At 49.5% G+C, this 12735-nt stretch overlaps 1 protein-coding gene across 12 annotated transcripts in view; it reads right to left on the minus strand.

Moving 5' to 3' along the window:
- CREB3L1 (cAMP responsive element binding protein 3 like 1) overlaps window positions 1–12735 on the minus strand; it is a 62526-nt gene that overhangs the window by 16498 nt on the left and 33293 nt on the right. For 5 of the 12 annotated variants that reach the window (XM_079309463.1, XM_079309462.1, XM_079309458.1 and 2 more), the window contains one exon: window positions 4097–4325. In XM_079309463.1, the coding sequence (XP_079165589.1) occupies window positions 4097–4325 (229 nt within the window). The other 7 variants (XM_079309455.1, XM_079309461.1, XM_079309465.1 and 4 more) reach the window with 7 other exon arrangements.

The following is a 12735-nucleotide window of genomic DNA, read 5'->3' on the forward strand; positions in this document are numbered from 1 at the left end:
GATGATGTGTCAAGTGCCAGGGCTTTGCTGCATGACAAAAGAGGAAGGTCCATTTCTGTGGAAGGAAGCCCATGGCAGCACCTGCTTGTGAAGCTGCTTCCACAGCTGCTCCCCTCAGTCTCACCTCTGAGACTGTCTCCTCTACCCTGGGCTGCTCAGGGGACTGCTGTCCACAGCTGTACCTGCTGCCATTGCGGGCAGGGACAAAAAGCAGCAGTGAGGGAAAGGGAATGTCTGAAGAGAACTGAATGGAGCTGTGAGGGCCTGCTCCCCTCGCCTCCTACATGCTCTGTCCTATTGTCCTATTTGTGGTGCGAGCCTGGCTTGCCACTGGAAGTAGAAATCCCAGATAAACTGCAGATCAGATAGGAAAAGGACTGCTGAGCAGGAGAGCTGCCTGGGCTCTGCTCTAAAGTTTTGGTCTTTGCTCTTCAAATACTTCAGCCTGCCAAAAGGCTACTCCTAGCTGGCCTGCAGCCTGCACCCTCCTTCCTAATCCTCATCCCTTCCCTTTCCCTTTTTATCTGACTAGCAAAAATACATTTGGCTTGACATAGGACAGATTATTGCTAAGTGTGTCACCAGAGAGTGCTCCAGTTGCCTCCACAAGGCCATAGTCTGACTCACTCTCTAACTTCTCTGCACTGCTCTCTGCATGCAGCACTCTCAGTCAGGCCCAGGGATGTTGCCTATCTGTCTGCTGCTCAGAGCAGTTCTGCAGTGCAGGCCTCAGCCCAGAAGATGTCCTGACAAGAGGAGAGGGAGAGAAAGGTCTATCTCTGCCCCAGAAAAGCCTGCATGAAGAAGAGTAAAAAGAAGCAGCTATTCATGTGGGAGGTATCATCTGATAAAACTTAAAGGTACATTAACATTGTCTTTTCCCTACTCAGCCTCTGTTGTCTTCAGGAGAGGCCAGTGCAGAATCCTGCCTCTGGCCTTTGCTTGGACAGAGTGGTGTTAAAGCCCAGACAATAATTACATATGATAACACAGTGTTAGCCTTGTCAATGGAATATGTTGTTTTCCTGTGTTTGGTCTAGCACCTCTTATTTCTGCCTAGACAGGTCTCCCTAGCAGATGTTCATTCCTTCCATCTGCCTCTGTGACTGGACATCTTCAAGCACAGACGCAGCTCCTGTGTGTGTCTCAGCTGAGCGTGCTGCTCAGTGTTGCTGGATTGCTTTCTAGAGCTTCCCACAATGCAGCAGGGCTAATGTCATCAGGCAGCATCTCAGGCAGGGGTGCACTGTACAGCTGAGACAATGCAGAGCCTACTGAGCACAGAATGGATTGTGCTTTCTCTGTCCTGCTAAGGACACCAAACCCACAGCTGGTAATGAAGTCCTAGTTACCCTGGTATGCAGACAAATCCCTTCTGATGGAAGGAGGCAAGATGTCCCAAAGCCACAAGTGTTTGCGTCCAGAAAATTTGGAATGACTTCTGCCTTTCACAGAAATGAGGGACCTTTAGAGATCTTTCAGTCTATCCCACTGCTCCAGGCAAGTTCAACAAAATCTGTGTCAGGCCTAATAGACGATTCACTAGAACCCTTTGAAAAGTGCTGAAGAGTTCACAGCTTCCCCCATTTAAACTCTTCCATGGTTTTCCTACATCTGCCATGGGAACATTTTGCCTACTGACTGCTCTGAAGTTCCTTACTATCATTTGAAGCCTTTTACTCCTCACCCTTTCTGTTCCAAAGACTTGCATTTCTCTTTTTCTCAGATGTGTGGGGTATCCTCTGTCTGTGAGGGCTGTTGCTGAAGCAAGTTTCCAGACAAGGGAGAGCAGACCACCAAGGGCTCTCCCCAGTCAGACTTGAGTCAGTGAGAAGCAGCCCCCAGCGCTGTCAGTCCAGACAGGCCAAGGAGCAGACACCCAAATAAGTATTCCGTCCTCCCATTTCCTGTCTACATTCTGACCCTGCTCTCTTTCCCACCCTCGGAGATTCATCTGGGGAGTGATTGGGTTACAGAATCAGAGACAAATAAGCCATCATAGGGTCAATGAGGGACTGAGGAGTAGGCATGTTGTGTGGACACGTCTATGTTCTACTGCCTGAAAGGATGTTTCAGAGGTAACACTGTATCACTGCAGATTTCACCGTGTCGGTGGGTGAGCCATGTCAATACACGCATCCTCTGCTCTAGATACTCTGTACCTATTGGGAAGAAATACAGCTGAGAGATACCTGTAGCTGCCCAGGGCTCAGGAGGTTAGGCAAAGAGCAGTGAGAATCAGAACCTGTAAAGGAAGGCAGGCACTAACATGAGGCTGGTCCAGTGCCTGCTGTTCTGCACAACCCTGGCTCCCCCTGCTCCTGGCATCAAATCACACCCTACAAAACTCAGGGCTGGTACTGAGAAATGAAGCAGCCAGTCCATATGCACAAGCCATCTGGAAAGCAGACTCCACTGATAAGCAGGGTCACAATGCACCCAGTGGCTTGCCCTAGCTGACCTGTGTTAGTAGGAACCATGTGGGAAAGGGCAGGATTTGGAAGAGTTTTGGAGGTCTGAAGAAAAGCTGGGAGAAAGCTGATAAAAAGCAAGCCTCAGCCAGCTCCAAGCCTAGACAGAGCACCGGCATTCCTGAGGAGCTCTGCAGACTGAGCAAAGCTTGCTTAATGTTAAAGAGAAACCATTTCTGGGTAATTAATTGGAACTGAATGTTTAAAAGGACTGAGACTGGATGGAGCTGTGCCAAAAGGACTGCACAGTGTTGCAAATACTGGACCTGACTCAGGGTTTCACTAGAATATGACTCATATGCAATTATGAGCCAAAAAGCCCTGGAAAGATGAGCTGAATTATCTAGCTGCAGGACTGAGTGCATGGATACTCCTATACCTGCCATTGTAATGCTAGGCATTATTCCCTTATAAAATGATGTGCACTCTCAGAGAGCAAGTGCCAGGCCCATCTCAAAGTCTCCTGGGTTATGCACTCTACATCCTGGCCTCTGCCCGAGGATCAGTGTCACGTTCTGTTCAAGAGAGTCATGGTCTTGCCGTTGAGATATGACAGCTGAAGAAAGGGCATGTGCAGACACAGTGGAGAGAAGGAGAAGTGGTGCTAAGTGTCTCAGAGAGGAGTCCTTGAGAAAGCTTCATGCAGGCAGTTTTCATTTCATTGCTTTCTACAAATGCATTCTTTTGGCTTCTCTCATTCTCAAGTCTTAGCTCCTCCTATTCATTTTCAAGGGCAAAACAAAGTTGTGTTTATTTGTTCACAAAGAGCTGTTTGGCCTGCCATAAACCTCTCTCCCAGCATCTCTCTGAGATGCCCCTAAGGAATGTGGCAGATGGTTGTGTGTTTTCAAGGACCAAAGAGGTAGCAGAGGTCAGTCTTCTCTCCTTCTGCCTTGGTGTTTATAGCAGAAAGCTGGGATCACTCCTAGTCATGAGAGGGAAGCCTCTGTCCCAGGTCTCACTGTTGCTCAAAGGAATAACTGTCTTCTGTGTATACTGAGCCCGTGCCACTGCTTTTTCAGGCAGCCTGGTGTCCATCAGCTGTTGGGACACCCACACAATCCCACAAATTACAGGACTCTCTGCAAGGACAGCTCTAAAAATACCCAGCCATCATAAATTATCCTGAAATGAATTGTTTTAAAAATAAGTTTTAAAATGACTATTCCTCTCTGTCTCCTGCTAAAAGATCTGCTGGTAAAGAAGCCACTTAACTTTCCACATGTACCAGCACTGGTTGCAGCCAGAGACTCATGCTTCCTATGTGCAAGCCAAAACCCCGCTGCCTGATGCCAAAACAGAGCTAGATCTAGGGCATCCACACCCAAGTTTGCAGGGTCCTAAAAAGACATTGCTCATTGCTTGCCAGAAGCTGGCAGCACACTAAGCCACAGCCAATTACCATCCTCGTAAATAACAGTAAGCCCAGCAAAGGAGTAATGCGACTATCAGAGCACAAATGGAAGGGAAAAATGTGGGCTGTATTTGACAACAGCAAATCAAATTCTTCCCTGGATTAGCCATGTGCAAGTCCAAGGAACAGCCAGTTTGTCCCATTACAGCCAGCCAGAGCCACTGCTAACAGATGTGCCCAAAGTTGTGCAGTGTGCACAGCTCATGCTCACCATTAGCATTATCTTCAGTCTTGACAGGCACAAGGGGGCTCTGGGGAGCAGAGTCTCCACTGAGGGAATAGCTGTGCTCTGCCTGGATCCCTGGAGTGGGTGGATCCAGGTCCATGTCCAGCAGAGGGTTCTTCTCAGCCAGCACTGGGTCATCGAAGAAACTGCTGAAGAGGTCATTGGAGAAATCCTCCATGTTGTCAGAGAGGTGATCCAGGTTCTCTGAGAAATGCTGAGGAAAGACAAGGGGAGAAAGGGCATTAGTGTCAACTCCAAGAGGGATCTGAGAGCCTTTCTCTGCACTGAGAGTCAAACCTCATCATCAGCCCCTTTTTCATGGCAAAAAACTGTTCCTATTCTTTGCCTGCATCCGTCTGACAAGAACACCTTGATTTAAGATAGAAAGGGATGTGGTGCTGTACATCACTGCATGTTTATCTATGCCACAAACATGCATGAAACTTTTCTACATTATCTTATCTCCCCTTTCCTTTGTGAGTATCTATCTATGTCTTCCAAACATCATTTCACTGTGACAACAAAATGTATAGAGAACAAGGAAAGAGATTCTTGTGATGATAAAATATAAGTGTGGCAGAAAGTTATGGTTTTCAGCACCTGTCCTTAGTGATAGACACTTTTTCATGTTCTCTGCCAGCAGCAATAGGCACATTGATGCCCCAGAGAACATCAACCCAGCTGCTGATTTCTATCAGAGAAAAAAGATCAGTTGGATCAACATAACAGGAAGGCCCCCTGTTGTATTTAATTTCCTTTGGGATTTAACAGCCCCTCTGTGGACCATATGAGGCTGTACTTCAGCCAGATAATGCCTGTGAAATTCAGCTCCTCGATGAAGTTTAAACACTACAGATGGGCTGTTAACAACAAACAATCATTCCACTAATCATTCCAGTAACAGTCAGTAAATCTGGCCAGTGCTGCTGCAGAGCTGAGCTCCTGATGCTACAAGGAACCTGCTTCCTTTGAGGCATATCCTCCTATTCAGAAGTCAAATCACTAACTTTTCCATTTGCTACAACAAAGCATTGGTTGGGCAGGGAGAAAAATGATGGCTGCCAAACACCAGCTGAAAAATTATCCCATTTGTTGGCAGATTGAGGCTTCTGGCTCAGGGAGAGGAAAGAAAAGACAGATAGATTCAAGTGACTATATTACACAGACAGAACTGTGTAACTTAAATGAACTGGAGAGAGCTCAGCAGAGTCAGACTAGGTCTGTCCCCCCCACCCCCTGCCTGGAATAGCATCTTGGTGGGCAGAAAGGCATTGAAAGCAGTATACTGAAATACCAAAAGCAACAGGGTATGAATGAGAGTGGGAGAGACCACGTAGATCCTAGAGTAGAGACATGAATGCCAATGAATTCCAGTGTGAGAGCTCAGCCCAGGAGAGAGCCTGGCTTCTAGAGAAGCATGGGGTGTGTGCAGTCTTCTTTCCCCAGTGCCAGGACTGAGGGAGGAGGTGGCCAGAGGACCCCGGATGCCAGAGCCTGTAGGTTCCTGCTCCTACTGGAAGGTATATTTGTTTTACCTGAGCACAGTACTACTCTGTCAACATTCCACTGGCTGTCAGAGCTTTGGTGTGAGGCTGGGGAGCAAAGCAGGCTCTAGATGAATAAACCCACATTTCCCACCAAGTGGGAGAGGGAGATGGTAAGCAGCAGCAATCTCCAACATGTCAGTGCCTTTCACCCTCCATCATCCTTCAGCTGCTCAATTTAAAACCACAGTGCTTACAGAGCATGCTGGAAGTGGGGGTGGACTCCCTGCCACCTGCATTCTGCCTGACACAAGATTTCTCTCCATTCACTTCCTTCCCACTTGTCCTCTGACTGGCTGGAGTGACAGCCCAACACATAACCTTCCAAGGCTTCCCTGGAGACCAGACACTGCATGTGTAGGGTAGAGAAGGCACACTCATACTAAATCCTAGTGTTGAGGCCCTCCCTGTGATGTCTGGGCTAAAATTTTCTCCACTTGTTCCCACAGCAAAAGCAGAGCTGGCACAGTAGTTTGGTAAAATCTACCCAGACATTTCCAAGTTGCTTAGGAGCATTTTTGCGCTCAAATCAAGTAACTGAAAACACCTACCATCTGTGGGGAGTGTAACTTCAGAGGGAGCTGAGTCAGCAGATGGAACTGGGTTAGATAGTTATCTAAAAAGCACTGGAAAACCAGGTTTTGTCCTATCCTACGGCATAGAAGGATAAAGAGTTTTGAATCCTGAGCATTAACCCCAGAGAGTGCCTGCTCATGTAACAGCTGTTCTTTGTCTTGTGTTCTCTAAACAACACAAGCAAACACAGGATGTGAACACGATAGCCTTATGGTAAGGGCAAGAACCACAGAAAAGTGAAGGGATTAAGAGTGTTGGCTGCTACACACTAGAGCTGGGCTCAAAACATATTTAGTGTTGTGGCCATCAAAACTAGAACCACTGTTAGCCACGGGAGAGAAGCAGAGCTGGACAGACAGCTGTGGGGAGAGCTGTCTGTGATACTGACACGTGCTCCCAGTTTCTTTCACAACTTTACATTACATTTATGCGCATTAACAAAGGCAGAGGTGGGATTGAAGAGAGTCAAGAAAATGCATTCATGCAGTAGTTACACAGATTATCTTTTAGTGGCATCCCACCCACATTTAGAACAATGATCCCTTGGTCAGTAAACAATCTCTCCATTGTTGGACAAACCTACCTAGAGGGAAGAAGCGGAGATGCCTCTGGCTTTATTCGGAAACTAAAATAAATCACCCCAGCAGATGCTGAGGGGTGAGAGATGAGTAATGAGTGCAAGGGACTGAGTATCAGAGCCTTAACACAGGCACCAACATTGGCAGGAGTATTTTCAGGTCTCTGATTGTTTTAGACACCACACAGCAGACTTGCTGCTGGAAGACCTTGCTGTTTGAAAATGAGGATGAAGGCAGCACTGTCCTCCCAGAGGTGCAGGAGTTCAGTGCCCAGGAGATCATTGTCTCCCAAGACAGAGAGGCCTACTGCACAGTAAGGAAAAATATGGGTGATGAGTAGAAAATGAAACTTGCACCCCTGCCTGGGAACACAGAAATGTTCGGAAGCCTCTCTGGGCTTCTGGGTCTTATCCTCCAGGGCAACTAAATACTGGCAAAGTCTTCTCATCAAAGCAGCCTGTTTCAGCTCTCACCACTCACACATATACCAGTTCAACATCTCCAAACACAGACGGTGGAGACAAGGGAACTAGCCCATGAGATTGGCCATAACTATGATTATTATCAAAGAGGGCACCAAGGATCCAAAATCCTCAAAGAGGGAGAGCACCTAGAGCTGACACAAAGCTGGAGATTGTTGTTTTACTCAAAGAAGGTGGCAACAGACAGAGGAAAACAGAAGAAGAGTAAAGCAAACAAAAATAATAGCATGGCTTTGTAGCTGGCTAGTTCCCACAATGGAAATTATGGAACCAAGAGAATGCTGTCACCACATCCCAGGAAGACTACTAGGGCTCTTGGGTTGACTGTCTTCTCCTGAATTGTTAATTTTAGACTTCTAATTTGTATAAGACAGCTGTGCAGACAACAACATGGTGAGAAGAAAGAGTGTTCTCTTGTCAAGATCCAACTGTGATGGACAGAGTGAGGAGCCACCCAGAGTTTATTTTGGCTAGATGCCATCACAACCACTACTAATTAGTTTAGATTCAGCCTGTTAACCCAGAATATGCAAATTTTGTCCTACCCCGCCTGATTTTGGGAGCTGTACTTATCTGGCAAAACTCAGAGAAAGCTTCAGCCATACTCTTCCTTTGCATGTGTGAGAGAGGCTTCAGAGAACTAGGATATGGTGACTCAGAGCTGTGTACATCATAGCAGCACATGGCACTGTCAGTGCTCCAAATTTCAAAGCAATGAAGAAAAGCAGGTTTATCACCTGACCAAATGGACAGTAGCTTTACCCTTGCTGGAATGGAAGGTGCTGGGTGGTCACTAATCCTCTGTTCCCACCCAGGGCTGGGGCCAGTACAGCTAAAGGTCTTGATGTGCAGCCACGAAATGACATGACTAGGCTGGGCTTTGGGGAGACTTTTGCCAACACAATGACAATGAAAGTCTCAGCAGACCAGGGAAGGTCCAAGAGTCCATGGAACTTGGGTGTGAATGAAGGTAGGATGGACAGAGATAGACAAGCACAGTAGCCTCATCCTCTCACAGCTTCTTCAAGACCAAAAGTCCTTGAATATGTCTTCCAACCAGGCTGAGATCAGCCAGTTTCTGCACCTCAGAGGTTTGGCCAAGAGTTTCTAATTGTAACAATGAAGGACTCAGAAACTCTGTTGAGATTCTCCTTTAAGATATTTCAAGTAGCTTTCATGCAGATGGGTCTGGCTTTAGCAAAGGGGACCAGTCAACTGGGAAACTTGACCCTTAGCATCCTGGCCTAGAGGGAGTGGGTGTGCAGTGTTCTGAGGGAGAACAGTTTCCAGATGGGATACAAAGCTCAGAGCACAGCCTCATTTTGCATTATTCGCCCTTGTTATCTTCCCCTCCCTTTCACACCCTCCTTCCTTCTTCTTCTAACTATGCTCCAAAGCCAAGAAATAGCACGAGATGTGTTCCCAAAGCTGTATTACCAGTGAGCGGTCAGGGAGGGGGCAGCCAAGGGACAGAAACGCAATGGCGAGGATGTGCTGGATTTCCTGATCCAAGCCTGATTTCTGGCTGCCCGACCCCCTCAAACTCTAGGAGGACAGGGAGTCAGCACCCAAAGAGGATGAGCCAGTGTGTACAGGCATGGGGAGGCAACAACCGTTGCATTTCTAGGCCCTACAGAGAGCCTAAACCTGTTCTGGTGCCACAGTAGAATCTGCTCAGGCTGAGGCCACCTCAGCCATGCAGAGAGAGTGAGAATCTGTCAGCTCCTGGCTTCTTTTCCCTCCCACTCCTGGTGATCGACATAGGCACTGACTCTTCCAAACATATTTCCACCACATGTTTTCATCCTGACCTCATGCTTAGGGTTGTCTAAATAGCACACTGTATGTGCGTGCGTGCACTTCTCATTCAAACACCCTTTCCTGCTGTACAACAGTTATCTTGGGAGCTAAGGCATCTAGATATCCAAATGCAAGCTCTACACATACCCCCACCCAGAGCTGGTGTTAGAATTCTGGAGGCCCCAAGCAGAGACTGAGGCATTAAGCTTTCTCCCCTGCCTGGTTGCACATGCCTTAAGGTAGCATTCTTGTGGCCCAGTGGCACCATGCATGGCTGAGGAGGTGATGACTTCCTCCCCCTGGATCCACTTCTCTGTACTCATCCTGGCTGCATCTGTGCCTCCTTTTCCCTTTCATGCCTCCTTTCTTTGACTGTGACTTTCCCCTTCCCACCTCCAGCTGAGTTGTTTGGACACAGTCTTCCTTCAGGATCAGCCTGGTTCTCACAGCCTCTCTCGTCCCACAATGGTCTCGCTCCAAAGAGAAGGCAGCGAGGGGCTAAATCCAGCTGGGCGGCAGCCCAGGCCCAGGAGACGAAAGGCCTTTGCAGGTTGGAGGTTCTGCTCGTGCTGGCAAGCAGTGAAGATGGGGAGGGGATTCTTCTGAGTTTTCTCTTTTCTTTTTGAAAATTTTTTCCTCTTTGCTTGCCAAGATAAATCTCCTGTCCCAGCTGTGACATCTGCATTTCCCTTCTCTGCTTTCACTAAGGAATGAAGCCCCCTGCACTCCAGCTGCACAGACGAGGTTTTCTTTACATTCCAGGAAAGAAGAGCCCATACACTCCAGACAGTCCTTCTGCTCTCTTTAAAATGCAGAGAATTTTTAGACCTTATGAAAGTGAAGTTCTCAACAGTGTTAATAAGATTCAGGCAGGATGGACAAACACTGTGTACATTTCTCCACACAGCCAGTCAGTGCATGTGGCACCCCAAGGGGCACAAGTGATCATCCAGCCACTCCTTGGCTGCCAACCCTCCCTCCTGAACCCATACTGCTCTTGTACCTCACTTATCACAGGTCCCTGCTGGCCCATGCCTGGTCTGCCCAGGCTCCTGGTGTGCCTGAACAGCTTGTCACTGACCAACCCCTTGCTGTTGCTGCTTCTCTGTGTGCCAAAGCACCAAAGTGCCTGGGAACACCCTGTCACTCCCCTCCAGCAGCAGGACAGCACCCTGAGCAGCAGCAGCCCTGTCTTTCCCAGGCACTGCATCAATGCCCAAGTTACCTGTGACTACTTTCAGCATCACAACCTTGGCATGCATGGTGGACCAAACACTCCAGACAGGATGGCAGGGCTTGACTGAACCTGATCTGGAGCTAGGCCCAAAATTCACTGCTATCTGTAGAATCGCAAAATCACAGGTGGGAGAAGACCTCTGAGATTGAGTCTAAGCTATGACTGAACACCATGTCAACCAGATTATGGCACCAAATGCCACAGCCAGTCTTTCCTTAAACACCTCCAGGGATGATGACTCCTCTACGTCTCTGGGCAGCCCACTCCAATGTCTAATCACCCTTTTTCTGAATAAATTCCTGCTAACGTTCAGCCTAAACTTGCAGTTTAAGACCACATGCTCTCACCCCGTCTCTAGTTGCCGGGGAGAAGAAGCCGACCCCCGTCAGGCTACGACCTTCTTTCAGGTACTTGTCGAGAGCGATAAGCTCTCCCCTGAGCCTCCTCTTGTCCCTGCAAGGCTCAGGCACAACTCGCTGTGGAAACCTCCTTCCACCGCGCCTCCGTGCCAAGGGCCTGGATTTACAATTTCCAGCGCTAGGCGCCACAGGAGCTAGGAGGGACCGTCGGCGGCCCAAGGCGCAGCCGGGGGAGGGCGGCGGCGGGCGCGGCGCCCGGGCCGGGCGAGCCGCGGCCGAGCAGCCGCAGCCCCTCAGGGCGGGCGCGCGCGGGCTGCCCGGCCGCGCGCACGGCGGCGGTTTAACGGTCGCCGCGGCGCGCTTCCAGCGGCCCGCAGCCGCGGCCGCCCATTGGCCGGCGCCGCCGGGAGGCGGCCAATGGGAGGCGGCTGCCAGCGGCGCGGCGCGGCGCGCGGGAGGAGTGCAGGGTTAGGACGGAGCGGCGCGGGCCGGGCCCGCTCAGCCCGGGGACGCCGCCGCAGCCCCTGCGGCACACACGGCTCCCGCGGCCTGCCCAAACCCCCCCGGCAGCCAGGAACGCTTTGCGGTTTCACCCCTCCTGCCCTACAACCCCCCAGTCATCAGCTGACGGTGTGGGTGATGTTAAAAACCATGTGCACAACACGGACCGCATGGAAATTCCGTGGCCGAGATTGCGGCCGTGTAATATCCATCTCAGAGTTCAAAAGCCTGCAGTTCATTGGGGAGAATCTTGAGAGGCTCCAGGCGCAAGGGGAGAGGGCAAATTAAGTCTTTAATTTAAATGATTTTGCCCCTGAAAGAATAAAAAGAAGCGAGTAGAAGGTATGTGGAAAGTTGAAAGTTGCTAGCCTGTGACTGGGTTCCCCAGGGGCCCCAACGGAGGACTCAGTGCTGCTAAAGTCATGGACATTGGTGTCTCCACACCTGGCACTAGCGTGTCCAGCACAAATGGGATTAACAGCCGGCACACAGCACCACGGGCAGTGTTGGAGGTGCCCTGCAACGGGAACGACTGTGGAACGGCACGGAACCCAGGCTGAGGTGATTCACAACACAAGTGGCATTGCAGTGTGGCCACAGCAGTGTGGCCATTGGCATGCTGTCCCACCATCTGTGGGTGCCAGGTTCAGAGCAGACTTGCATGTGCCAGGGAGGAGGGGGGAAATGGCAGCCTCCCCTTGGGCAAAACAGGCTTCACTGGCCTGGAGTGGAAAGCAGCTACAGTACATGCTTTGCCTATGGCATGAGACTAGCTGAATCTGCAGAGATAGGAGCACCTCTCCTCCCAGCAGAGGCACCCTGGAGGATAAAAAGGAATGCCTCTGCTTTTCAGCATGCTTTTGCTGTGTGTATGCTACATATGCAGCGAATGTCCCAAATTTCCTTTGGCTTACAACTGCCTTGCAGCTGATTCTGATAAAAAAAATTAGAGCGGGACTTAAACCATACGCAGAACTGGACACAGCTCTCTCAGGATGAAACATTTGGATCAGCTGCTCTTAACCCTCATTGGGCAGAAGATTTGGGGCAAATTTCTAGGAGTTTGTGAAAGGTAAATAAAAAGCTTGTCCTGCTGGATTTTTTTTTTGAGCTTGGAGAACTGAAGACACCTGCTTGCTACAAAACAAAGCCGCCCTTATTTCTAAGCCATTGTGGTGGCAGCTGGGCTGTGTTCAAACAGAGATGCGTAGGAGCTGTTCTCCATGGGAATGCAGGTATCCCTGGGCAAGCTGGCAGGGGTCTCTTCCTCTTCACTCCTTCTCAAGCCAAGGTCAGGCTTCAGGCAGAGACTTCACACGAGCAGTAGCCCTTAGAGAGAGAAGCTGTATTGTCATCTCTGTCCCCAGATCTCAGCTGTCTTGGCTGAATTGGTGCTTTGCCTGTTTGTGTGAACATGGCAGCCCCAGCTGTGTTTGCAGCAGGCTCCCAGTGACACCCTAACTCCACAGCATGATGGGGCTTTCAGATGCTGTAAAATCTGGGGGTGGGAGCTCATGTGAACTTTGTGTCCTTACATGTGAAAATCT

Source organism: Erithacus rubecula (genome assembly GCF_903797595.1).
Source record: "Erithacus rubecula genome assembly, chromosome: 6".
In the NCBI taxonomy this organism is placed as follows: Eukaryota; Metazoa; Chordata; class Aves; order Passeriformes; family Muscicapidae; genus Erithacus; species Erithacus rubecula.